This window comes from Phascolarctos cinereus, unplaced genomic scaffold (genome assembly GCF_003287225.1).
Source record: "Phascolarctos cinereus isolate Bilbo 61053 unplaced genomic scaffold, phaCin_HiC Scaffold_1;HRSCAF=81, whole genome shotgun sequence".
NCBI lineage: Eukaryota > Metazoa > Chordata > Mammalia > Diprotodontia > Phascolarctidae > Phascolarctos > Phascolarctos cinereus.
Window position 1 is genome coordinate 285,201,827 of NW_027555514.1, and position 24,996 is coordinate 285,226,822.

Here is a 24,996-nt window from a genome sequence, read left to right on the forward strand (position 1 = left end):
TCAGGTCCTCTGACCCAAGGGAGCAGCCCTGGGTGAGATACTGGGGGCTAGCGGGAAGGAGACAGAAGCGTCTGGCAGGGAACAGATTCCAAGAACGACCATTTTCTGCCTTTCCAATCAGCCCTAATGTCCAGCTCTGAATGAACCCCTTCAGGACCTCCCGTGCCCATGTGAGCTGGGAAGTGCTGGGTCAGCATTCCTCCTTCAACAGACCATCCCTTGGCACGTCCTCTGAGCTCAAGGGAGGGACAGCCCAGCTGGGCTGCCCCCTTTCTGTGCCCCCCTTCCCTTTCCTTCCCCACTCACCTGTGCTATTTCGGGGGGAGCCCCGAGGCAGGCTGTCTCCCATCTGCAGCTGCGCACTGCTCCCCAGGGGTGGGGGCAGTGGGGCCGAGGGGCTCTGCCCGGGCTGTTTCAAAAGGTCAGTCAGAGTCCTTTGGAAGAGGAAACAGGCGTGATGAGGTGCCCTGCCCCTGCCCAGCCCTGCCTGCGCTGGGCTCTCCTTCCTCGCCCTTGCATTCAGTTCATCCCTGAATTACAGGTTTAGAGCCAGAAGGGACCTCGAAAGTCCAGTCTGATGCCCTCATCTCACTGAGGGCAAATGGAGGCTCAGAGAAGGCGAGGGACAGGTCCAGTGTCACATAGGTAGTAAAAGGTTATCTGTGGTTTGAACCCAGATCCTTTGACTCCAGGTCCCATTGTCCCACACTGCCTTTTTCATGGTTCTCCTACAAGGTTGGAGTCTGGCTCTGTGAGAAGATTTGCAGCTATTCCTCCAAGCTTAGCCTGGGCTGATGGAAGCCCAGGTCACTGGGGAGAGTCCTCCCTGGCCAAAGGCCTGAGGTGGATTCCTGGCTCCACCACTTCCCGGCTGTGTGGCCTTGAGCAAGTCACAACTTCTCTGGACCTCAGTTTCCCCCTCTGTAAGATGCTGGGGAGATGGAACAGGAGCAGAGAAATACAAGTTCCTCAGGGGCTGAGTGGGTCAGTCAGCCCTTTCAGAGCACCCCAGATGGCCAGCATCCTTAGCTGCCTGGCTGGGCAGAAGCCGCAGAGAGAGGATACCTGAGCAGCAGCCCTGGGGCTGGGACATCAGAGGGAAGAAGGATGTGACTAGCACGGGCCGAGTGACCTTCAGAGGCTGTCCCCACCTCTCTGGGCCCCAGTGCTCCCATGCCTCTGCCCAGCAGCTCCAGGCCAGTGCACGTGTGTGTGTGTGTGTGTGTACATGTGTGGTCACATGTGCTGTGGACAGGTACTGTATTGTGGCCAGGTGTGCATGTGGACATGATGTGCTGCATGCGTGGTCATGTGTGCATGTGTGTGTCTGTATATAGGCATGTACATGTGTGATCATGTGTGTGTGATCGTATGTGTGGGCGTGTGTGTGTGTGTGTGTGTGTGTGCGCGCCTCTGTGTGTGTGTATGTGTGTGTGTGTGCACGCACTCTTGCTGGGGATTGGTGCCAAGGGGCCTGTCGGGTCCTGTTCCCAAAGGAGGCAATGGCTGCTCTTGCCTCCCCTCCCAGCTGCAACCCTGATTAGGAACCAGTGATCGGCTCTGACACTCAGACCCTTCTCTCCCAGCGGATGGCCCCGAGGAGGATGTGGGAGGCAGGGAGGCGGGAGGCGGGCGGCAGGGTGCCCACATTCACAGCCTGGCTCCCGTGCCATGGCCTGGACCACACAGGACCCACATAGGGGGCAGGGGGGCGGAGGAGTCACTGAGTCTGACCCCCTTGTTTCAGAGACGGGAACACTGAGGCCCAGAGAGAGGTGAAGAGATTTCCCAAGGTCACATGGCTAAGAATTGGCTCAGAGAGTCGGCAAAGCCAGCTCCTCCAATGCTGGACCCAGCATCCCCTCCCCTGCTCTGAGCTTCTCTTGGTACATTACACACATGTGTGTCATTTTACATGTGTTCCTGTACATACATTTACTTACATGTTCTAACATCAAATGTGCAAAAAGAAAACATTTTTGTATATAAATTTTGTAACAGATTTTAAAATAAGAGCCTACTATGTGCTAGGCATGACTACAAAGACAAAAATGAAGACCATCCTTTGCCTTCAGTGAGCTTACGTTCTACCAGGGTATGAAGGCAAATGGGGGCTGGACCTGAGCTTTTAGTGACGTAGGGAACTCCCAGATGAGGATGCTCCTTTCACCAGTTCAAGCTGCCACTTTCTGTCTCTTGGAGAGGAGGGAGGCCAGCCTCACTCCTTGCCTCAATCCCATCCCATAGATCAGAATCTTGGATCTTCCTTGAGGAATCATTGGATTTTACAGTTGGAAGGGACCTTAGAGGCTCCCTGAACAAGAACCCCTGACAAGGTCAGCCAGCCTCTGCTTGAAGACGTCCAATGATGGGGAGCTCACTACCTCCCGAGGCAGTTCATTCTACCTGTGGGCAGCTCTAATTGTTAGGATTTTTTTTTTCTGATGTTAAATTGAAATCTGCATCTTTGCATCCCCTTCCCCACACTGGGAAGTGTCATTGTGACCTGAAGCACACCTGCCCCATGTTCTGGCTTCAGGCCATTAGCTCCTGGCTTCCTTTGCTGAATTATAGGTAGGACTGGAGCTTCAGAAGTGAAGAGGATGTTGCTGGAGGCAACTATCCCAGGAATCTCGGGGTAGGGCTGAGGTTTTGTTTTTGTTTTTAAATGCCCCGAAGGAGACAGAGCCTGGAGCAGGGTCAGCTTTCTCAGCCTCCCACGATCCTCTCCCCTGGCTTCCGGCTGACATTTTCACCATTGTGGCTTTCATCCAAACTTGTCCCTGCACGCGATCCTTAAAGATGTCACTTTCAGGCAGATGACTCTCAGTGACCGTAGGGGAGAGCGTTAGTGGGCACCCAGAAGGACCAGCGAGAATTAGCCTGAAGGACCCGTCCTGCCCTCCAAACCCCCCCCACACACACTTTCTAAACAGCTTATCCATTTTTGGCGGGGGTCTCTCTCTGCCTAGTGGGTGATTCTGAATCCAGCCCCTGAAGTTTCTTGAGAAGGGGAGCAGTCATAATAAGGCCCTTTCCCGCCAGAGAACAAGGTAGGAAGCAGCCCTTGTCATCCTGAACTTAGCCTAAAACTTCAGAGGACTGATGAGGCTGAATATATGAAATCTAGGCTATAGCTGATCACCTTGGAGGCTGCTCTCCAAGAAGCTAGCTCTATCTGCACGCATTTACATAAGCTTTGCAAAATGCTTTACCCATATTATCTCATGTGACCCTTAAAATAACCCTGGGAAGCAGATGCCTAATCTCTGTTTGCCTCAGTTGCTTTATCTATAAAATAGGGATAATAATAGAGTAGGCTTCCCAGGGTTGTATGTGACCCCATTTGGAACTTTCTCGGCAAAGCTACCGGAGTGGTTTGCCATTTCCTTCTCCAGCTCATTTTACAGATGAGGAAACTGAGGCAAATAGGGTGAAGTGACTTGTCCAGAATCAGGCAGCTAGTAAATGTCTGAGGTCAGATTGGAACTCAGGTCTTGCTCACTCCAATTCCAGGACTCTATAGGCAGCACCACCCAGCTGCCAATATTTCCATAACCCAGGTAGCCTGGCACAGAAGCCTGATGTTTAACACCCGAACTGACAGATTGGTGCCCTCTAGGCAAGTGGTCTGGGTCATTAAAAATCAGTCCGTCAGAATTGCTATGTTTTCCCTGCTAACGCACCTGGGGCCAGGGCAGGTCTAGGTTAGCAGTCTCATCAGCGTATAGCCGTTATTTCTACCTAACTTACTGCCTTGACAAGGGCTCAATGTGGGTGCTTATTCACCATAAGATGCTCCTGAACCATCTCTCCCCAGCCATACGTGGAGCAAAAGGGAGAGTTTGTTCACTCTTTAGACTGAGGAAATGTCAAAAATGTTGTCTTTTGTCCCAAGGGCTTTTTGGGGTTTTGATAGTTTCTTATTTCTATTTTAAGATAAGTATTTTTTTTAATTAATCTGATCCCCCCACTACAAATTTAAAAACAAAAAAGGAATGTCTCCATGTGTAGCTTCATAATCTGGCTGTTTGCTGGTTTATCTATTTATTTTTGTGCATGTTAATGCCTAGACCTGCTCAGGAAGAAGAGGGAACAGTCCCTGATTAATTTAGAGTCACTTAAAAAAAAAGCAATGGGAATTTTTCATTAATAAATTTTTCCTGAATTATCTGATTGGATGCTTTGAGCAGAGGGTTTTTTCCTCTTTCTTCTTGAACTGGCCAGCCAAGAAGGAAAAAGGAAAAAAAAAATAGGGAAAATGTAGTGCAAAAATACGCCCCCAGGGCAGCTAGGTGGCGCAGTGGATAGAGCACCGGCCCTGAAGTCAGGAGGACCTGAGTTCAAATCTGACCTCAGACTAAACACTTGACACTAGCTGTGTGACCCTGGGCAAGTCACTTAACCCCAATTGCCTACAAAAATATATGCCCCCCCAGGAGGTCTCTCCCAATCTCTAGATCCTGTTGCATTGGATGTAGAAGAGATTCTAGAAGCCAGGAGACGTTTTCTTTGGGACCACAGATTTCCAAGTTATGAGGAGAACAAGTTATGATGGGGCTACTTTGATTGAATTTCCTAGTGGAGTTTTGATTGGAAATGAAGATTTGGGGGAAATTGTGTAAAAACGCACCCAGATCTGAAAGCACCTTCTTCTTCTTCTGCTCTTTTCTCTCTCTTTGCTGATCCCATGAGTTCCCCCTCTGACAGGGAGGGACAGAATCTGGGAGGCTAGGAGGTCCTTCAAACTGTGTACTGACTTCACATAACTCCCATGTGCTAGAAATGAATTCGTGTAAGTCAGTGTTGCGGCCCTTCCGTGGGCCTAGCATCCAGAATGGAAAAAAGGTATTCGATCTCAAAGCAAAACTATGTTAGAGTGTGATTTGTGAAAAGAACCTGTTTCATGTCAATGCCCTTCAATCTATCAGCTGGCAGATGGAGCTAATTTTCATTTTTCTAAAACTTATTTGTATGTAATAAAGTGCCTATCCTGCTCTGAGGCATTTTCCTGTTATCTGTTACTTAATATTATTTTCTGCAACATGTCACTGTATCAGGAGTTTTATCACTGAGCCCAGGCAAGCTTACTACTGAAGTGTTTCCCACCCGTCCATCCCTGGACCATTGCCAGAGATTTGGGGAAGCTTCTAATGGTTTGTTTTTATTCATTCATTTGCTTGTCTGTTTTTGTTTAATCTCATAGACACCTTGTCATGAATCCTCTCTTGTAGCCATGGCATGATCAAAACAATCGTAAGGGGAGAGAGGAACAGCCTGGCACCCCTTGCTCTGACAAGTGATTAAGACTTGCACCTGGGGCCGCTAGGTGGCGCAGTGGATAGAGCACCGGCCCTGGAGTTGGGAGGACCTGAGTTCAAATCCAGCCTCAGACACATAACACTTACTAGCTGGGTGGCTCTGGGCAAGTCACTTAACCCCAACTGCATCACACACACAAAAAAAAGACTTGCATCTGTATTCTCTGGTATGTCAAGAATAAAGCTGTTTTTGGAAGAAAGGCTGAGTATCTAAGGGAGTTTCTGTAAGAGAAGAAAAGAAAATCATATAATTGTCCATAGGCCCTAATTTGCTGCACAATCCAGTGAATCTCTGAATATGATTAGAAAATCGGGCTTTTGATTTTAAAGCTCCTAATGGTGCCGGTGTAAGTTTGTATACCTTTACACCAGGTCTTGAGTTTGATTCTTTGAATAATTTCCCTCCATGGGAAGGATTTAAAAGAATCTCACACATGCCTAACATATCCCTCTTCTTGTAGGTAGCTCTACCTGACAAATGGGAGAATGGTCTTTCTATAGCAATTTACTGAGAAGGGATTTGGCCCCATGTTTGGCTAGGTCTTCTAATGTGCTCACTCTCTCCCTCTCTCTCTCTCCTCTCTCTCTCTCTCTCTCTCCTCTCTCTGTCTCTATCTCTCTCTTCTCTCTCCTCTCTCTCTCTGTCTCTCTCTCTGTCTCTCTTCTTTCTCTGTCTCTGTCTCTTTCTCTCTTCTCTGTCTCTCTCTCTGTCTCTGTCTCTCTCTGTGTCTCTATCTGTCTCTTCTCTTTCTTTCGTCTCTCTCTGTCTCTCTCTCTCTCCTCTCTCTCAGTCTCTCTTCTCTCTGTCTCTCTCTCTTCTCTGTGTCTCTCTCTCTGTCTCTCTCTCTCTGTGTCTCTATCTCTGTCTCTGTCTCTGTCTCTCTCCTCTCTCTGTCTCTATCTCTCTCTCTGTCTCTGTCTGTCTCTTCTCTCTCTCTCCTCTCTCTCTGTCTCTCTTCTCTCTGTCTCTGTCTCTCTCTCTTCTCTGTGTCTCTCTCTCTGTGTCTCTGTCTCTGTCTCTGTCTCTCCTCTCTCTCTCTGTCTCTGTCTCTCTCCTCTCTCTCTGTCTCTCTTGTTTCTGTCTGTCTCTGTCTGTCTGTCTGTCTCTGTCTCTCTCCTCTCTCTCTCTTCTCTCTCTGTCTCTCTCCTCTCTCTGTCTCTGTCTCTGTCTCTCTCCTCTCTCCGTCTCTCTCCTTTCTCTCTGTCTCTCTCCTCTTCTCTCTCTCTCTCTCTCTCTCTCTCTCTCTCTCTCTCTCTCTCTCTCTCTCTCTCTCTGTCTCTCTTCTCTGTCTCTGTCTCTGTCTCTCTCTCTTCTCTGTCTCTGTCTGTCTGTGTGTCTCTCTCTCTGTCTCTCTCTCTCTCTGTGTCTCTCTCTCTGTCTCTCTCTCTCTCTCCTCTCTCTCCTCTCTCTCCTCTCTCTCTGTCTCTGTGTGTGTGTGTGTGTGTGTGTCTCTCTCTCTGTTGTGATGAAGAGGCAGAGCTGCCTCTTAGGCATCTAAACTCATTCATGAGAGCAGGTGAGGTAGTTCACACAAACCCAGAATGTCAGCAATGTGGTCCAAATTTGACATAGGGTGTCTATAAAAGGAATGATCGGTAATGCTCCATTGGGATAATTGCCTATTACCTTCTGTGTGCCTGCTCTGTAGCTGGCCCTCTGGAGTACTCACTCAGTGTGATCAGGGTCCTAGCGCACAGTGTCTTAACCTGGGAACTGGGAACTTGTTTTAAAAACACATTTTTATAGTAATTTCAATAAAATCATTTGCCTTTGTAAAGCTTCTGTTTTCAATTTTATGCATTTAAAGCCATGATTATGAGAAGGGATCTAGAATCGTCACCAGACTGACTGCCCAAGGGATCCTGGACTGCTCTAGAGTAGAAAAGAGGATACCTGGGGCTCTAGAAGGTACGTACATTCTACATGCCAGCAGCCACTGGACACACCCAGAGCCCATTGGGCAGCATGATATGAGCCCCCATTTTCTCCTCCAGTGGCCAGTGCCTGCACCCTAGCTCTCACTCCCCCGACCAAGGATAAGAAAATGTTCACCACTCTCCAGGGGGGGTCGAGAAGGATGAACCAAGGGGACCTAGAAGATTTATTGCTGTTGTGGCAACAGAATTGCAACTTGTCCATGGAAGTCTTGGCAGGAATGTGGTAGCAAACCACCTTCTATAACCCTGGGCATCTCCCCTCTGTTACTCTAACCATCTGCTCCCAAAAGTTAAGTATTGTTTCACTTGAAATGTTTTCCTTTCTGGACCAGACATGGTTGGGACTGTTAAGCAGAGACCAAGATAACCTGTGTACCTGTCTCTCGACCTTGATATGGGTTGGGACAGCGGACAGAGGGAGAAGAGCCAGGAGGGTTGGAGAATATGATGCATGGAATCTCCTCCATGGGGGGTTATGGTGACATGGCCTCTCCATGGTGCCTGCTCCCCTTACTAGCTCTATCAAAAAATAAATTATCTTCCCCAGATAGATATAAACCTTACTAAAAACAGCCGATTCTTTCTAAAACTTACTTCGCTCCGTAAAAGTGACTTACACTTTGTAATGAAACAAATTATTTTGTGATACATCTCGTAACAAAAACCTGACCCCATTTACTTCAGCCTATTGAAATGACTTGCCCTCATCACTTTCTATGTAAGATCTCACAATGCCGTCAACCATCTTTATAATTACTAATTTATACAAATCATTGTTCTCATTGGACAATGTTAAGCTAGAATAGAGAGGAAGAGAGATGGATGCTTTTAGAAAAGACTTTGTAGGAGCTTCATAGGTAGCAAAAAATGGATATTTTCAATGATTGTTATGTATTATTCTCTATCTGTAACCCAATTTCAATACCAGCTCATATAAATGTTAACTTAAAAATACCTCTTGATTCACTTGTAAGCAGTAGAACTCAAGATGGAATATCTTGAGATGCTAAATTTGCTTTATCCATTGCCTATAATCTTCCTTTGCATTCAGGTAAAAAGTGTTGATGCTGTTGAATTTAGCGATCTACCACACGAAGGAAAATGCCAACAGCTGTCTACCAGGAGTGCTGTCTAGCACCTCCAAATGCTGTATTAGCTCCAGGTTGATACCGATTTCTGGGAAGAGTAGCTTTGCAAAGGCAATTGCAGGACCTTCCAGACTCAGTTTCCCCATTTTTTAATTTTCTCTTTAAACAGAAGTTTCCCACCTGCTAGACCATGATCATACTCTTTGAATAATGAAAAGTTCTGATCCAGTCCAAAAATATTCATGATTTTTACCTGACACCAAACAGAGCTAATGGGTTCTTGTCTCATCATTCCTATAATAGACCAATCCATGACTTTCAGACCCAGGCTTGACAAAAAGTTTGATACTGTTATTATCAGATCCCTCATCTTCATCCTGCAGAAAATTATTCTAACCATGGTAAGAGGTACTCAAATGCCTTATGATGACTCTTAATGCCTTTATCACTGTGCATCACTGAATAACCAATGACAGAGATGAAACCCTATAATAATTATCCATTTCCTACTAATTGTATGTATAAGTGCTTACGGAATCCTGGGTGAGCCCATATGGTGCTGCTGAGTATGCAAAGAAGACAGCAGGGAGCTTTCCATCCATGAACCAATTCAGAGGGCCCCCAAAGTCCCATACTGATTCTCCTGCTCTCCCATAAAACCCAGGGGTGGTCCAACTTATGTCTCCTAACAACCACTGAATGTACAATGTGAAATTGGGACATGCCACTAGGGGTGGAATGTTGTAGGACCTGTGACTGCTGTGATTCGTTTCCAGCATTTGTTACAGGTTTTCTGTGACCTGTTCTAATTCTGTAGACAAGGAGATGGTTGCTTTTTCTAATTTTGTAACCACAAGTGTATTCTTCCTCATTCTTGATATCGCTTGCTATGTCATACACATGCACTTATTTGCATTTATACATACCCATTAATCACTGAATATACCTGAATATCACATTTGCATATACACATATACACAATTATATATAGATTATGCATGTCTGCCCAGGCACATATATGAACATGCATAATCATATATATGCACATGCATACACACACATATGTGTATACATATATATATATATATATATATATATATATATATATGTAAGTATAAATACTTAAGTACCTTTCCTCTGTTAGGATCTTTGTGCATTAGAAATTTATTATATTTTCTCTATAGGATCTGAAATGGTCTTCCCATCATTGGAAAAGCATATCCCAAGGTCATCTTCCTGGCACTAACCAGTTAATTCAAGATGTAAAACTATCTGAGCATAAACCTTATGCCCCTATTAATTGGTTAATATCCTGTAAGTGTTAATAGTTTCTTGATTTCACCCCAAAACTGAGGGGAAGCCAAGAAAGTTCCTTGCTCTTTCCCCTAATAATAGCTTCATAGATGAGTATCTACCTGAGCTCAAATACTTCCTATTACCTGGAATTATAGATAAAACTTTCCAGAACCTTTCCTCCCCCTAAATGTCCTGCTAGCTAACCTTGAATAACTCAGGAAATGTTCCAGTTGTATATTCTAAGCCCCCTCACCTGTCATTGCCCTCAAAGATCACAAAGCAAGGACTGGGAGCTGAGATAACACCTTTCTGTTACCAGTTGCCGTGCTAGAACTCTGGGAAAGGAGGGAGCATCTCTACCACATCAGAGGGGAATTTTCCTCTACCAAAGGGCAAAACTAGGAAGCCATCTTTGAAGGATCTTGCATACCATCCCATTGTCCCACAGTCCTGCCTCCCCCACCATCTCCAGCCAGCTGTCCTTTATTATCCTTTAATAAATGATCTTTGGGGGACTAGAACTTCCAGACCTCAAGCTGTATTATAAAGCAACAATCATCAAAACCATTTAGTACTGGTTAAAAATAGAAAAGGCCAATCTATGGTACAGGCCAGGAAAGGAAAACGTCAGGAACAATGAAGCTCAATCACCCAGTATTTGACATGCCCGAAAACATCAATTACCCAGGAAAAAAGCCCCTATTTGACAAGAACTGCTGGGAAAACTGGAAAACAGTCTGGCAGCAATTAGATTTAGATCGACATTATGTAACATCGTCCACAATAAATTCAAAATGGATACATGACCATTAAAAAGAAAAAGAAAACTAGAAGAGTAGCACACCACATACCTTTCACACCTATGAGTAGGATGGATTTTTGACTGAACAAAGATTGAGGCAATCACCAAAAAATCAAATAGTTTTGACTACATTAAATTGAAAAGCTTTTGAACGAACAAAATTAATGCAACTAGAACAAGAAGGAAAGTGTCTGGTCAAAACAAATCTTTGTATCTGATATCTCCGATAAGCATCTGGTATCCATGATAAATATAAAACTTACAAAAATGTATAAGGCCAAACCCCATTCCCAATTGATAAATAGTCAAAGGAATGAACAAATAATCCTCAAAATGGAAAAAATAGGCAAACGAACAACATTATGAAAGAATGTTCCAAACCAATAATAATAATAGAAATGTAAATCAAAACAACACGTGATGCCCAGGAAATTGGCAAGCCCGACAAAAATGGGCACAGTCAGTGTTGGAGGATTTGGGCAGATGATGGACATACTGGTGCATGGTTGGGGGAGCTGTATATTGGTCTAACCATTCTGGAAAGCAATTTGTAATTACACAAAGAAAGCGATCAGCTAGGTGGAGCAATGAATAGAGCACAGGGCCTGGAGTCAGGAAGACCTGAGTTCAAATCCAGCTTGAGACTCTTACAAACTGTGTGACCCTGAGGGAGTCCCTTAATCCTGTTTGCCTCAGTTTCCTCATTTGTCAAATGCACTGGAGAAGGGAACGGCAAACCAGTCCAGTATCTCTGCCAAGAAAACCCCAAATGGGGTCACAGAGAGTAGGACATGACTGACAACTACAAAGAAAGCAGCTCAAATGTTCATACCCTTTGACCTGGAGATTCCACTGGTAGACACACACAAGGAGGTGGGCGATTTTTTAAAAGCCCCTATACAGCGCAATGTTCATAGCAGTGCTTTTTGTGACAGGAAAGAACTGGAAACATTGTATATGTCCACCAATTGGGGGACTCCTAAACAAATTGTGGTACGTGAAGGTGGTGGAACATTCGCGTGCTGTAAAAATGAAGGTGATGGATTCAGAGAAGTCTAGAGACAGATGAACTGATGCGAAGTGAGCTAAGCAGAACTGGGAACATGATATTCCACTACGACTATGAAAAATGTGGTGGCAAAAACATGAATAAAAGAATCGGAGCCGAGTGCCGAGAAATGATCATGACCAAGCTTAGCCCCAAAGGAGAGTCAGGAGCATAGAAATCTCTCCCTTCCTTGTGCAGGTGGGGGACTGTAGGCATGGAAGACAGAACAGACTATCAAACTGGTCTGAAAAGTTGGCTAGGTTTGTGACTTTTTTTTGTTTCTACCTTTTTAAATAAGATTCTTTTGGGGGGGGAGGGAGGCAGCTAGGTGGATAGAGCACTGGTCCTGGAGTCAGGAGGACCCGAGTTCAAATCCTGTCTCAGATGCTTGATACTTACTAGCTGTGTGACCCTGGGCAAGTCACTTAACCCCATTACCTAGCCCTAAAAAAAAAGATTCTGTTTTTGGCTGGGCAAGGTGATGCCTGCCTGTAATCCCAGCTACCGGGGAGACTGAGGTTGGAGGGCCTCCTGAGCTTAGAAATGCAGTGGGTTAAGCCAAGAAGGTGTCTGCACTCAGTTCAGCATGGTAAGTAACCAAGGGGCACTGAGTCACTTAAGAAAAGGGGCAAACCAGATGACGCCAGAAACTGAGCAGGTCAAAGCTCTGAGGCCACCAAGTAGTAGGCAGGGCCTTCTAGTAGTATCTGTGCTTCCTTCCTGGGGGAGATGGGGATTTTGTTGCTCTGTTGTTTCAGGCGAGTCAGACTCTCTGTGTTCCCATTTGGGGTTTTCTTGGCAAAGATCCTAGAAGGGTTTGCCATTTCCTTCTCCAGCTCATTTTACAAATGAGGAAACTGAGATAAATGGGGTTAGGCAACTTGCTGAGGGTCACTCCAGACCCAGTGCTTTGTCCACTGCACCACCTATTTGCTGCCCAATGAAAGAATTGAAATGGGTGGAAGAAACCACATACTTTTGCCTCCATTTTAAAACTCCTTCAACTTAGAAGTTTAAGCAAATAAGTTTTGCAAAACTAACCAATATATTTTTAAAAATCTGTTGTTACATGACATGTTCTTTAAATTTTTAAAATATATTTTTATTTATTTTGTTAAATATTTCCCAATTACATGTAAAACATTTGTAATCATTTTTAAAAATTTTGAGTTCCAAATTCTCTCCCTCCCCCCTCCTTGAGAAGGCAAGCAATATGATATAGATTGTACATGTAAGGTCACAAAAAACATATTTCCGTAATAGCTGTGTTATGTGCAGTATTCTAATCCCATGGCCCCCCATCTCTGCAAAGAAGGGAGAGGGGGGCATGTTCATATCTTTCCTCTGGAGCCAAGCTTGGGCATTATAATTTTTTTAATCACTTTTGGACACATAAGTCATGGATATTTTGAACACCAACCAATCCTCTCTTCCTGCAGCCCAATGTCTCACCTAAATCCCTTCGCACTACTCCTTTGCTAAAACCTTAATCCTTACTGCAATATACCTCTGATCCCTTTCCTCGTGAGCCTGTGGCAGAAGAAAATGCCCTGTCCCCAGGACTCACTCAGCAGGGACGAGAAGGATGGTGCTACCTTTAACAGAAATGGGAAAGTTAAGAGGGAAAAGATAAAGAATTATGTTTTCCACACATTGAATTTTCAATGCATATGGGATATCCAGTGGGAAATATTCAGTAGGCAGTTGGCGATGTATCCCTGGGGCTCTGGACGAAGACTGGGACTATACATACACATCTGGGAGTCACCAGCATAGAGAGGATCATTCAACCCATGGACTCCAATGGCTCCTGCTGCCCAGAAGATGAATGCAAATTCCTGTGGCTTTTAAAGCCCTTGCCAATCTACCTCCAGTCTGCGTTTACATTATATGATATTCCCATCTCCATTTCCACCTGTCTTCCATTCCTAGAATGCTCCTTCCTGCCTACCACCTTGAACAGCCTCCAGGCTTCCTCCTAGGCTCAGCCCAAGGGTTACCTCCTACCTGAAGCTACCGATTCACCCCAGTTACTAGCATCTTTGCTCCAATAGAATGGAAGCTCCTTGAGGGCAGGGACAGTTTCAATTCATCATGAAACCCCAGTGCATGGTGCCCAGTAGGAGCTTAATAAATGCTCACTTAATGAATAAGAGCCCTCCCAACTCTTCGTTCTATGTTCTTTGTTCTAAGGACCCTTTCAGTTCTGATATCCTCATAGGGATGAAGAGGAGGAGAAAGAGGAGAAAGAGAATGAGGAAGAGGAGGAGGAGGGAAACGAGGAAGAGAATAAGGAGGAGCAAAAGGAGGAGGACAAAGGATAAAAAGGAGGAAGAGGGAGAGGAAGAAGAAGAAGAGGAAGAGGAGGAGGAGGAAAACTTCAAGGTGGCCCTTAATAGAGTGTGGGGTCTATAGCAGTAGAGAAAGCACATTCTCTAGTTTGCTTTTCCTGAGGGGCTGGGCATTTACTAGGCACTTACTGTGTGCCAGGCATGCCTGCCTGTGTGTATGTGTGTGTGTGCCTTACTCCGGTGGGGATTGGCACCTGCCCTGCACCTTATGGTTGCACCTTAGGGTGTTGCCAGGGCTAGGTCACACAGCCTGTTTGGGGCAGAAGCCAGATTTGATCCTAGGTTATCCTGAGCCTGAAACGGGTCCTCTAGGCACCAGCCCCTCGGGTGCACTGGAGATCCAAAGACAGAAAGGGAAACAGTGCCTGTCCTCCACCAGCTTCCACTCTCTGGACATCAGAAAACAGGCCTGGGCTTCCCATGCCTCTGAGGCCTGGTTGCAGATGGGCTCCTTCCTAACTGCTGGAGGTGGAAGAGGAAAAGGGAGATTAGAGGTAAACTGAGGACAGCCCTGGGGATTTGAGCAAAGGAAAACCCAGAGGTAGAACCCCTTCTTCCATCCTTGTAATTTTTGTCCATAGGAGCCTCTCCATCCCCTCCTCCCCCCACATACACACACCTGGTGCTTCCTTGGGTTTAGCTGCCATCAGCTAACTAACTGAATGACCTTGGATGTCACCTCGGCTTCCCGATGCTCAGTTAATTCTCCGTAAAATGGGAATCATGGCTGTCGCACTCCTCCCAAGAGGGAACATTTTGTAAACCCAAGTGTACTACATTAGTTCTGGTCACACGTGCTGTGTGACCTTGGGCAAGTCACCTCGGAGGCATCTTCTCCAAAGTGAGAGGGTTGGACTGTATCATCGCTAAGGTCCCTTCCAGCTCTGACATGCTTTAGTCTATTCTAAGGCCCCAAATGATATGGAAATTTATGTAAATTGGCCTGTCTCCTCTTGAACTTTGGGAAAGGGGAGTGGGGGAGGGCTTGGAGGAAGAGAGCGGTTTCCAAGTGGAGTTAAGCCTCATTAAGCCTCTGAGCCCGTTGAGGCTGAGCTCAGCCCCTGCCAGCTATTCCCACCCACCCCTTCCTTCCCCTCGCTCAATCCCCACCCTGAGATGCTTGACTTCCACAGGGATCCCGAATTCACCTCCCAGTCAGAGAGAACAGCAAGAACCCCCAGGTCCCTGAGAATTCGGCTCAGATTTGTTCCTGACTGCTCCCCAACCTGGAAGTTTTTCTCTGTCCAGGCCCCTTTCCCCAACTCCTCCAGGATTCAATAGGGAGAGGGGCATGGGGGGGGGGCAGTATGAAGGGACATGAAAAGAGCCAGCTGGACTCTTACCTGGTCTAGTAAGCCTTCCCTCCACCCTGGAAGAGAAATGGCATTTAAATTGTTTTCCTGGACTGCCACTGGGCCCTAAAGACCACCAGAGAGAGAGAGAGCAAGCTTGTCTGTCTTGTCTTTGTATCTGCTGGTGCTTACAAAGCACCCAGCACATAGTAAGCACTTAATAAATGTTTTGCCTCCATTTATTCATTCATTCATTACCGAACAATATGAACGGGGCATGTTTAACCAGAAAAAAAGTCTTAGCCATGAAGGTGGGGATGAGTTGTCTTCAAGCATTTGAAGGCTTCGATGTGAAAACGGGATTTGATTTGTTCACTTCGATCATAGAGAGCAGAAGATTTAAGGCTCGAGGATCTACAACTGGACCTCAGAGACCAACCCCCCTCCTTTTTTTTTTCTGCTAGGCAATGGGAATTAAGTGACTTGCCCAGCGTCACACAGCTAGTGTTGTGTCTAAGGCCACATTTGAACTCAGGTCCTCCTCACTATAGAGCCAGGTGCTCTATCCACTGCACCACCTAGCTGCCCCCAACCCCCAACCCCCATCTTTTTTTTTTTTTACCAGTGAGGAAACTGGGGCCCAAGGTGGAAGCTATAAAGAGGCAAATATTTTTTTGGGGGGAAGAATTCCAGACAATGAAAATCCCCATCTTCAATGGGCTTCATTTGAACCTCATTTTTACAAAAAAATAAGTTTATAAATTTTTACAAATTTCTCAAAGAAGAGAAATAACTTCTCCAGAGCCACAAAGGTGTAAAAAGCAAAACCAAGATCTGAACCTGGTCCCCACCTCCCATCCCAGACTCAGAAGTCAGGTGACCAGCTCCATTCTGGCTGTGCTGAGATGGAATGGCTAGTGGAGACAGTCAGATGAAGGCATCCTACAAGCAGCTGCAGAGGCAAGTCCAGAGCTCCCAAGTGGGGTCAGGGCTGGAGACAGGGGTCTGAGAATCCAAGAAGTAGTAGTGTGCCATGGGACAGAGTACAGAGAGAGGAGAGAAGACGGTCCAGGAGAGAACCTTGGGGAATATTCACATTAAAAGGCTGGGAAGGGGGCAGCTAGGTGGCACAGTGGATAGAGCACCGGCCCTGAAGTCAGGAGGACCTGAGTTCAAATCTGGCCTCAGACCAAACACTTGACACTTACTAGCTGTGTGACCCTGGGCAAGTCACTTAACCCCAACTGCTTAAAAACAAAAAAATAAAAAATTTAAAAAAAGGCTGCGAAGAAGGTGGGCTGGTGAAGAAGACAGAGAAGGAACAGGCGGGGAGGTAGGAGGTAAGCCAGGAGAGTGGGACATCTCAGTACCAGAAGAAAGAAGAACAGCTAGGAATATGAGGAGTGGTTTGGGGATGGAAAGGGTAGAGTCATCAGCTTTAGAAAGACTTCCTGAGAAAAGGTCATTGGATCTGGAGGATTAGAAAATTCCTGTTAATTGCTGAATGAGCAGTTCTGCCAGCAGAATACACAGCAATTAAATTAAGTACAATCGTGTATTGAGCACCAATGGTATACAAAGGCTTTTGCTCAGTGCAAGGGTTATAAAGACAAAAATGACATGTTTTCTTTCCTGTCATCCTGTCATACAGACTATAAGGAGGGAGTGGATATATGCAAGTTAGAATATAAAGGGGAAGAGAGGTCAAATAAAAGGGGAGATCTAGTCATTCCAGGAGGGAGAGGTCCTTATTAGGTTGGGGAAAATCAGGGAAGTCTTCAAGGAAGATGTGTGGTCTGAGCTGGCCTTGAAAGCAGAGAGATTTCAGTAGTTGAAAATGAAGAAAGTGTATTCCAGGTATGGGAAAATGGCCATGGGGGAAATTTCCATGGGTAAAGCAAATGAACAGAAGTGGGAGAGGGCAGGAAGGATTTGAGGAATAGCTAATCATCTACTTTGTCTGAAACAGAGTTTGTGAGTAAGGCCCAGCAGAAAACAGGGTGGATGGAGCAAAATCTAAAGTATTTACATGGTTATGGTTAGAAGTTAAGAAGGACAACATGACTAATGTGAAAATATGCTTAACATGTAGAACCTACATCAGACTGAACATTGTCTTGGGGAGGGGAAGAAAATTTAGAGCTCAAAATCTTGTGGAAGTAAATGTTGAAAGCTAAAAACAAACAAACAAATAAACAAAAAGAAGTTAAGAAGGAGCTCTGTCCTGATACTCTAGAAAACATACTGAGTGGAAGCTTTAGCCCCATAACAAACACAGAGAGAATAAAGAATAAATGAAGGTATATAGCCCATGAACCAGAAAATAAAATTCAAAATAGAAGAAAAGTAAAACAACAGTAACCAAAGAAAAACATCTTAGGGGAAAAAATACAGTAAAAGAAAGTAAATAAATATAATTTGGAGAGGAGGCAGGCAGGGAAGGTTTTGAATTAATCACTTAACTGAGTATGGAAAGGGAAAGGACAAAGGAGGAGGAGAAATAGATAACTAAGGAAATGGTAGATAAATGGGAACAGTGAAAAGAGCCTGTGGGAATAGATTAATATCAAAGTAGTTTAAATAAAACTAATTGCAAAGGCAAAGTAGTGACTTAAAAGAGGAAGAAGATTTTCCTAAAAGCATCACCAAAAAAGTAAGTGTAAGAAAACATAAACCTAACAATCATAACATTAAATGTGAATGGATTAAGTAATCCAATAAAAAGAAAGAGAATGACATAATGGCTAAGAAACAAAATCCAATAATATGTTCTATACAAGGAACAGCCCTAAAAATTAAAGATACATACAGAATCAAACTGAGAAGCTGGAATAAAATTTACCATGCATCAGGTGAACCCAAAAAAGCAGTAGTTACAATCATACTATTAAAAAAAAAAGCAAAAAAAAAAAGTCAAAATATCAAGAGATAATCAAAGAAATTACATTATGCTTAAAGGAACCACAAACAATAACCAATAGCAAAACTAAATATATGCATCAAATGACATAGCAACTAAATTCATAAAGGAGAAGTTAACTACACTTTTAATGTATAGATAGTAACATGATAATAATAGGGGACTTTAATATTCTCCTCTCAGAACTGGAAAAATGTAACAGAAAGATAAATAAAAGGGAAAATATGAAATTAAACAAACTGATAGGGAACTTGATGCTGAAAGACTTACAGCATCTTCTGACTGGGAATATTAAAGAATATATTTCTCTCTTTTTAAAATTTATGTATATACTTTTTTATTTTGATTTATCAACCATCACTTCCATAAGCTTTTGAGTTTTAAATTTTTCTCCCCCTCCCTCCCTACATCCCTCCCAAAGAATATATTTCTCAAAACCACAAAGTACCTTTCTTAAAAAAACAGATAATTTGCTAGGGCACAGAGAAATTATAAAGAAGCGTAAAAAAAAAGTGATACTAAAACACATCTTTTATACACTACAAGTAGTTAATATAAGCTGTACAATCAAAAGATATAGACCTAAGTCAAGATTTAATAATGACATTGAATAAATTAATGGATCAACGAACAAATCATAGGAATAATTAATAACTATGTGAAAGGAAATGATAATGATGACATAACATACAAAATTCCTGGGATACAGCTAAATCAGTCCTAGGAGGAATAATTATATCCCTGAGAATATACAAAAATAACAAATAGAATAAATCCCTAAGAATAATAAAATAGTGAAAGATAGGATTAATGAACTGAGTAAGAAATTATTGAAAATTAGAAAATATACAAATAAAGCCCAAAATAATCACAAAAGAGAAATAGATAAATTGGAAAAAAAAATTTTAATGTATGTAGAACTTATAAGCAAAACTAAAATCTGGTTCTTTGGGGGGAAAAAACAAAAAGAAAATTGATATACCTTTGGCTAATCTAATTAAAAAGGAGATAAATCCCATTAACAGAATATCTAGCCCTCATTTCAAGAGTGCACTAACTCTCCCCTAGCAGTGTTTCCATAGAGTCCAATAGACCAGAAATATCTAGAAGGTGAATTAGAGAGACATTACCCAGAGCCCCACAAATTCCTTGAGCCATGAGAGATTGAGGGGGAGGGGGAAAGAGAGAGTTAGGAAAGCGTGCCCTCAGAGACTTCATTCTGGACCATCAGGACATGAAGCAGAAGGATGGCCTACAGCCATTGTTTAATTGATGACCACAAGTGGCAGACTGTGGAGGTGATCAGATCAGGAGTGAAGCCGAGTTGTGGGGCAGGTTCAAGGAAGATGTGAGTAAGCTGTAAGCAAAGAATGGATTCAGCCTAAATCATACCCAGTTGCTGGTGAAACTCTGACAGTCTCATTCATAGTTCTTTGCTACCCTTTCCATTTCTGGAGCAAGAGAGCCTCTTTTTTTTTTTTTTAAGGATCTACCTCTTGTTTTTCATTTCCCCATCTAATCTACTGGAAGGAAAGCTCTTGCCAGCCCCTTGACTGTAGCCAAAGCAGACAAATTTTAGAAGTTTTATTTCCTTAATTGGAAGTAGCGTGGCAGAATAGTTAGGGAACTAACCTCAGCATCAGAAAGGCCTTGGTTTAGGTCCTGCCTCTGACACATATTGTCTCATTCCTACTGGAAAGAACCGACATCCCTCTCTACCCTGACCTTTAAGTCCACTCTCCCCTTCTCAATGGTATCCCCCCAGGGACCTCACCCCATGGGGCAGATATGCACCCCCACAGAGTCTTGGGACTTGCCAGCTACTTCCTGATGCAACCTTAGGACCTCAGGGCCTTTCCATCCATCCTGCAGCTGTGTAATCCCACATATTTCATCTCTCAAAATTAAAGTGTGAGCTGCTTGAGCGTGGAGACTTTTTTTTTTCTATTTGTATCTCCAACACTTAGCAATGTGCTCATTGGCTATGTGGCCCTGAGCAGGTTACTTAACCTCACAATGCCCCCAATGACTGTAAGATTACAAAAGTCAAAGTGCCAGTCTTCAGTGATTCCTTGTCAGGAGCTCCCTGAAGCAATGAGATCACAGGAGTTGAGGGTGGGGTGACCTCCTTTGAACGGCTATCTGTGATTCTAAAACTGTCAAGATGAGCAGGATGGTCTCAAAAAAAAACCTGAAAGACTTCCATGAACTGATACAAAGCGACATGAGCAGAACCAGAGAAATGTAGTACCCAGTAGCTGGCAACATTGTGCAATGATCAGATGTAAATGACTTAGCTATTCTCAGCAATATGACGATCCAAGACAATTCTGAAGGATTTATGACTAAAAACAATACTAGCCATCCCCAGAGAAAGAACTGGCAGAGTCTGAATGCAGATTGAAACAAAATTTTTTTTTCCATGTTCTTTATTTTTCCTGGTTTGGGTTGGTTTTTTGTTTTTTGTTTTTTTGGCTGTTGGTGGTGTTTTCTTTCACTACATGGCCAGTATGGAAATGTGTTTTACATGACTGTACACGTATAATTGACATCACATCGCTTGCCTTCTTGAGAATGGGGGAGGGGAGGAAGAGATGGAAAGAATTTGGAACTCAACATTTTTTAAAAATGAATGTTAAAAATTGTTTTTACATGTTACTGAAAAATAATAAAAATAAATTTTAAAAAATGTATCTGTTGAGACAGCCATTCACTCTTTTTGCCATGCTCTTTTTGGCTACTCTTATCTGCTATATCCAGAGGGCAAAGATCCCAATTCACCCACAGCATGGACGTCATGAACTGAACTGGTGAGAGGGGAAAGATTTCCTTCTGTTCTCCCTCTTTTCTCCTGGCTCCAAGAAATGGGCCTGGAGTGTTTGTCTCTGTTCTATTATTTGTCCTCCTCAGTTTCAGGCGCTGGGGATGACCTCCACAGGACCTTGGAGTTCAAACCATGATAAGGCAGGAATCGGGACAGCAGGTGGGATGATACAGATAGCCAGCCTGGCATGGAAGTCCTGAGGAGTCAGGGTACCTAGGGCTAAAGCCTGGGGGTTGGACTTGGAAATAGGACTGTGCTCTATGGGAACCAAGCTATCCTATGAACTTAATTTGCTTTCCCTCCCCAGGGACTGAGGTGATATAAAAGGGAAGGGTGGGTGGCAGAGGAATTCTGCTTCCTATATATTGGGGGAGGAAGTTTGTGTATTTGTGATTCTAGCTTCTGAAGTAAATATTTCTGTGTAAAAGCTAATCTTACTGCTAGTGGCTAATGGAACGGGGCCCACTCCCTGTACTTGGGGGAACAACACCAATGGTGATAGAGCCACTTGCCTAGATACTCCCAAATCCCATGGACACTGGAAAATCCTTGGGGAAGACTGAAATTGAGCCTACCTAGCCTTCCAGGTGGAGAGGACCATGGTAGCCAGTGTTACAGAGGAAATCAAACTAGTTGTAAAGGAACCACCAAATGAAAAAAAGAAAAACAAAAAAGAAAAACATTAACTTGAAAAGTTTTTGCACAAAGCCAATGCATCCAAGATTAGGAGGGAAGCAGAAAACTGGGAAAGAATTTTTACAACCAGTGTCTCTGATTAAGGTCTCATTTCTAAAACATATAGAGAACTGAGTCAAATTTATAAGAATACAAGTCATTCCCCAGTTGATAAATGATCAAAGGATACGAATGGGAAGTTTTCAGAGGAAGAAACTAAAGCTATCTATAGTCTTATGAGAAATGTTCTAAATCACTATTGATGACTCTGAGGTGCCACATCACACCTATCAGAGTTGCTAACATGACAAAACAGGACAATGATAAATGTTGGAGAAGATGTGGGAAAATTGGAACACTAATGCATTGTTGGTGGAGTGTGAAATGATCCAACCATTTTGGAGAGCAATAAGGAACTATGCCCAAAGGGCCATAAAATTGGGCATACCCTTTGACCCAGCAATACCACTTTAAATCTGTATCCCAAAGAGATCATAAAAACGGGAAATGGACCCACATGTACAAAAATATTTATAGCAGCCCTTTTTGTGGTGGCAAAGAATTGGAAATTGAGGAGATGCCCATCAGGTGGGGAATGGCTGAACAAGTTGTGGTATATGAATGTAATGGAATATTATTGTGCTGTAAGAAATGATGAACAGGCTGATTTCAGAAAAACTGGAAAGACTTGTATGGTCTGATGCTGAGTGAAGTGAGCAGAACCAAGAGAGCGTTGTACACAATAACAGCCATGCTGTGCGAAGACTAACATTGATAAACTTAACCCTTCCCAGCAATACAAGGATCTAAGACATCTCCAGAGGCCTCGTGATGGAAAATGCTATCCACATCCAAAGAAAGAACGATGGAATTTGAATGCAGATTGAAGCAGACTATTTGCTATTTTTTTTTCTCCTCTGTTGGGTTTTGTTTCCTCTTTCTGGTGGTTCCTCCTATTGGTTCTAATTCTTACTTACAACATCACAATGTGAAAATATATTTAATAGGAATGTATATGTATAGCCTATATCAGATTATGCACCATTTTGGGGAGGGTGATGGGGAGGAAGGGGGAGAAAAATTTTAAACTCAAAAGCATATGGAAGTGATTGTTGATAAATCAAAATAAATTAATTAAAAAAAAAGAAATGATGAGCAGATGGACTTCAGAAAAACCTGGAAAGACTTATATGAACTGATGCTGAGTGAAGTGAGCAGAACCAGGAGAACATTGTACACAGTAACAGGCACATTATGAGATGACAGACTTTGATAGACTTGGCTCATCACAGCAATGTAAGAATCTAAGACAACTCCAAAAGCCTCACCATGGAAATTAGTATCCACATCCAGAGAAAGAACTATGGAGTCTGAATGCAGATGGAAGCATTCTATTTGTTCTCCTTTTCTTTCATTGTTTTGTTTTGTTTCCTCTTTCTTGTGGTTCTTCCCATTGGCTCTAATTCTTCTTTACATCATGACTAATGGGAAAATATGCTTAATATGAATGTATAAGTAGAGCCTATATCAGATTGCACGCTGTCTTGGGGGAAGGAGAAGAGTAGGAGAGATAGAAAATTTAAAACTCAAAATCTTATGGAAATGAATGTTAAAAACTAAAAATAAATAAATTAATTATTAAAAAGAAAAGAAAAGAAAAAAGAAAACCCCTAATCCAGAAAGATTTATAGGAAAATTCTATCAAACTTTAAAGAAAAATTCATACCTATACTATAGAAATTATTCTCAGAAATTGAGAAAGTACTTTACTAAACTTCTTTATGAGAGAAATATAGCCCTGATACCTAAACCAGGGAAGGATAAAGAACAGAAAGAAAACTATAGACTAATAAAATTAATGGTGAGTAATTTGAAATTTGAAATTAAATTCTGGCAAAAACACTATAACAATATTTCCAATTATGCAATGAAATCAAGTTGGACTTAAATTAAGAATTCAAGAGGGTTAAACATTAGGAAAAAATTAATGTATGGTATTATGTTAAAAACAAAAACATATCAAGCCATATGATAATATCAATAGTTGCAGAAAAAGCCTTTGATAAAGTAGAGCCCTGATTTATGCTAGAAACTCTACAAAGCTTAAGAATATAAGGACCTTTTTAAAAATATGATTAAAAAGTATATATAAAAAACAAAAACTAGTATCATATACACTGTTTCCACACTGTTATTTGGCATAGTTCCAGAAATTCTCTTATTACAGGAGTGATGGAGCTGAGCATCATGGTGGGCCACTTTCACACAGGTGCTCTGATCCCCTAAAGGGCATGTTTGACCAGATTCTCTTCCTGATTCTTTTTTTTTCTTTTTTTCTTTTTTTAAAGGTAATTGGGGTTAAGTGACTTGCCCACAGTCACACAGCTAGTACATGTGAAGTGTTTGGTCTGAGGCCGGATTTGAACTCAGGTCCTCCTGACTTCAGGGCCGGTGCTCTATCCACTGCGCCACCTCGCTGCCCCATCTCCTCCTAATTCTTATCTGAGTAGTTTCTCTGATTGGGAGAAGGGGGAGAAGAACTTGTGCCGAAGATGACGAGCGACTGGACAAGGAAGAGCCACCCAGCCAGTTGTTTTTAAAAGGACAGGACGAGTGTCTGTCTGCTTGAGCGTTTGGCATCCTGCTTAGTCTGTCATACACACGCACACATACATACGTGTGGATATGCATATATGTAAGTAGGTATATACACACATACGTGCATATATATGCATATGTATATAATTGTTGGTCAGTCATTTTTCTATTGTGTCTGACTCTTCATGACCCCATTTGGGGTTTTCTTAGCAAAGATACTGGAGTAGCTTGCCATTTCCTTCTCCAGCTCATCTTACAGATGAGCAAACTGAGGCAAATAGGGTTAAGTGACTTGCCTAAGGTCATGCAGCTGCTCAGTGTCTGAGGCCACATTTGAACTGCAGAATATGAGTCTTCCTGACTCCAGGCCTAGCACTCTATGAACTATGGCACCCCCTAGCTTCCCATATGTGTGTGTATGTGTGTGTGTGTAACAAGGATATATATGATCAAAAGAAAGGTCCCATACTGGACAGATTATGGATAGCAGCATATTTTGTAGCAGGAAAGAGCTGGAGACAAAGTAGATGTCCGTTGATTGGGGAATGGCTAAATTGAGGCACGTAAATGTGATTGGACAAACCATAGACATAGAATTGAGAAGTCACTAAGTCCATCCCCTTCATTTTATGGAGGAAGGAAACAGACCAGTGGAAGTTAAGTGACTTGCCTGGGATCACAGAGCTAATAAGTGCCTAAGGAGGGGTTTGAACCTGGCTCTTCCTGGTTCCAAGTCCAGTACTCTGTCCACTGTACCCTGATACCTCTAAAACACAATGTATCTGATGAATATTTAGAGAAGCCAGGGAAGATTTATGTGAACTGATGCAAAGTGAAATGAGC

The 24,996-nt window shown here is 43.2% G+C and overlaps 1 protein-coding gene across 1 annotated transcript in view; it reads right to left on the reverse strand.

Moving 5' to 3' along the window:
* The window catches only part of SHISA8 (shisa family member 8), a 32,904-nt gene that overhangs the window by 2,924 nt on the left and 4,984 nt on the right, over positions 1–24,996 (reverse strand). Inside the window, exon 2 of the mRNA XM_020982289.2 lies at positions 307–434. Coding sequence (XP_020837948.1) covers positions 307–434 — 128 coding nt within the window. The remainder of the gene's footprint in view (positions 1–306; positions 435–24,996) is intronic.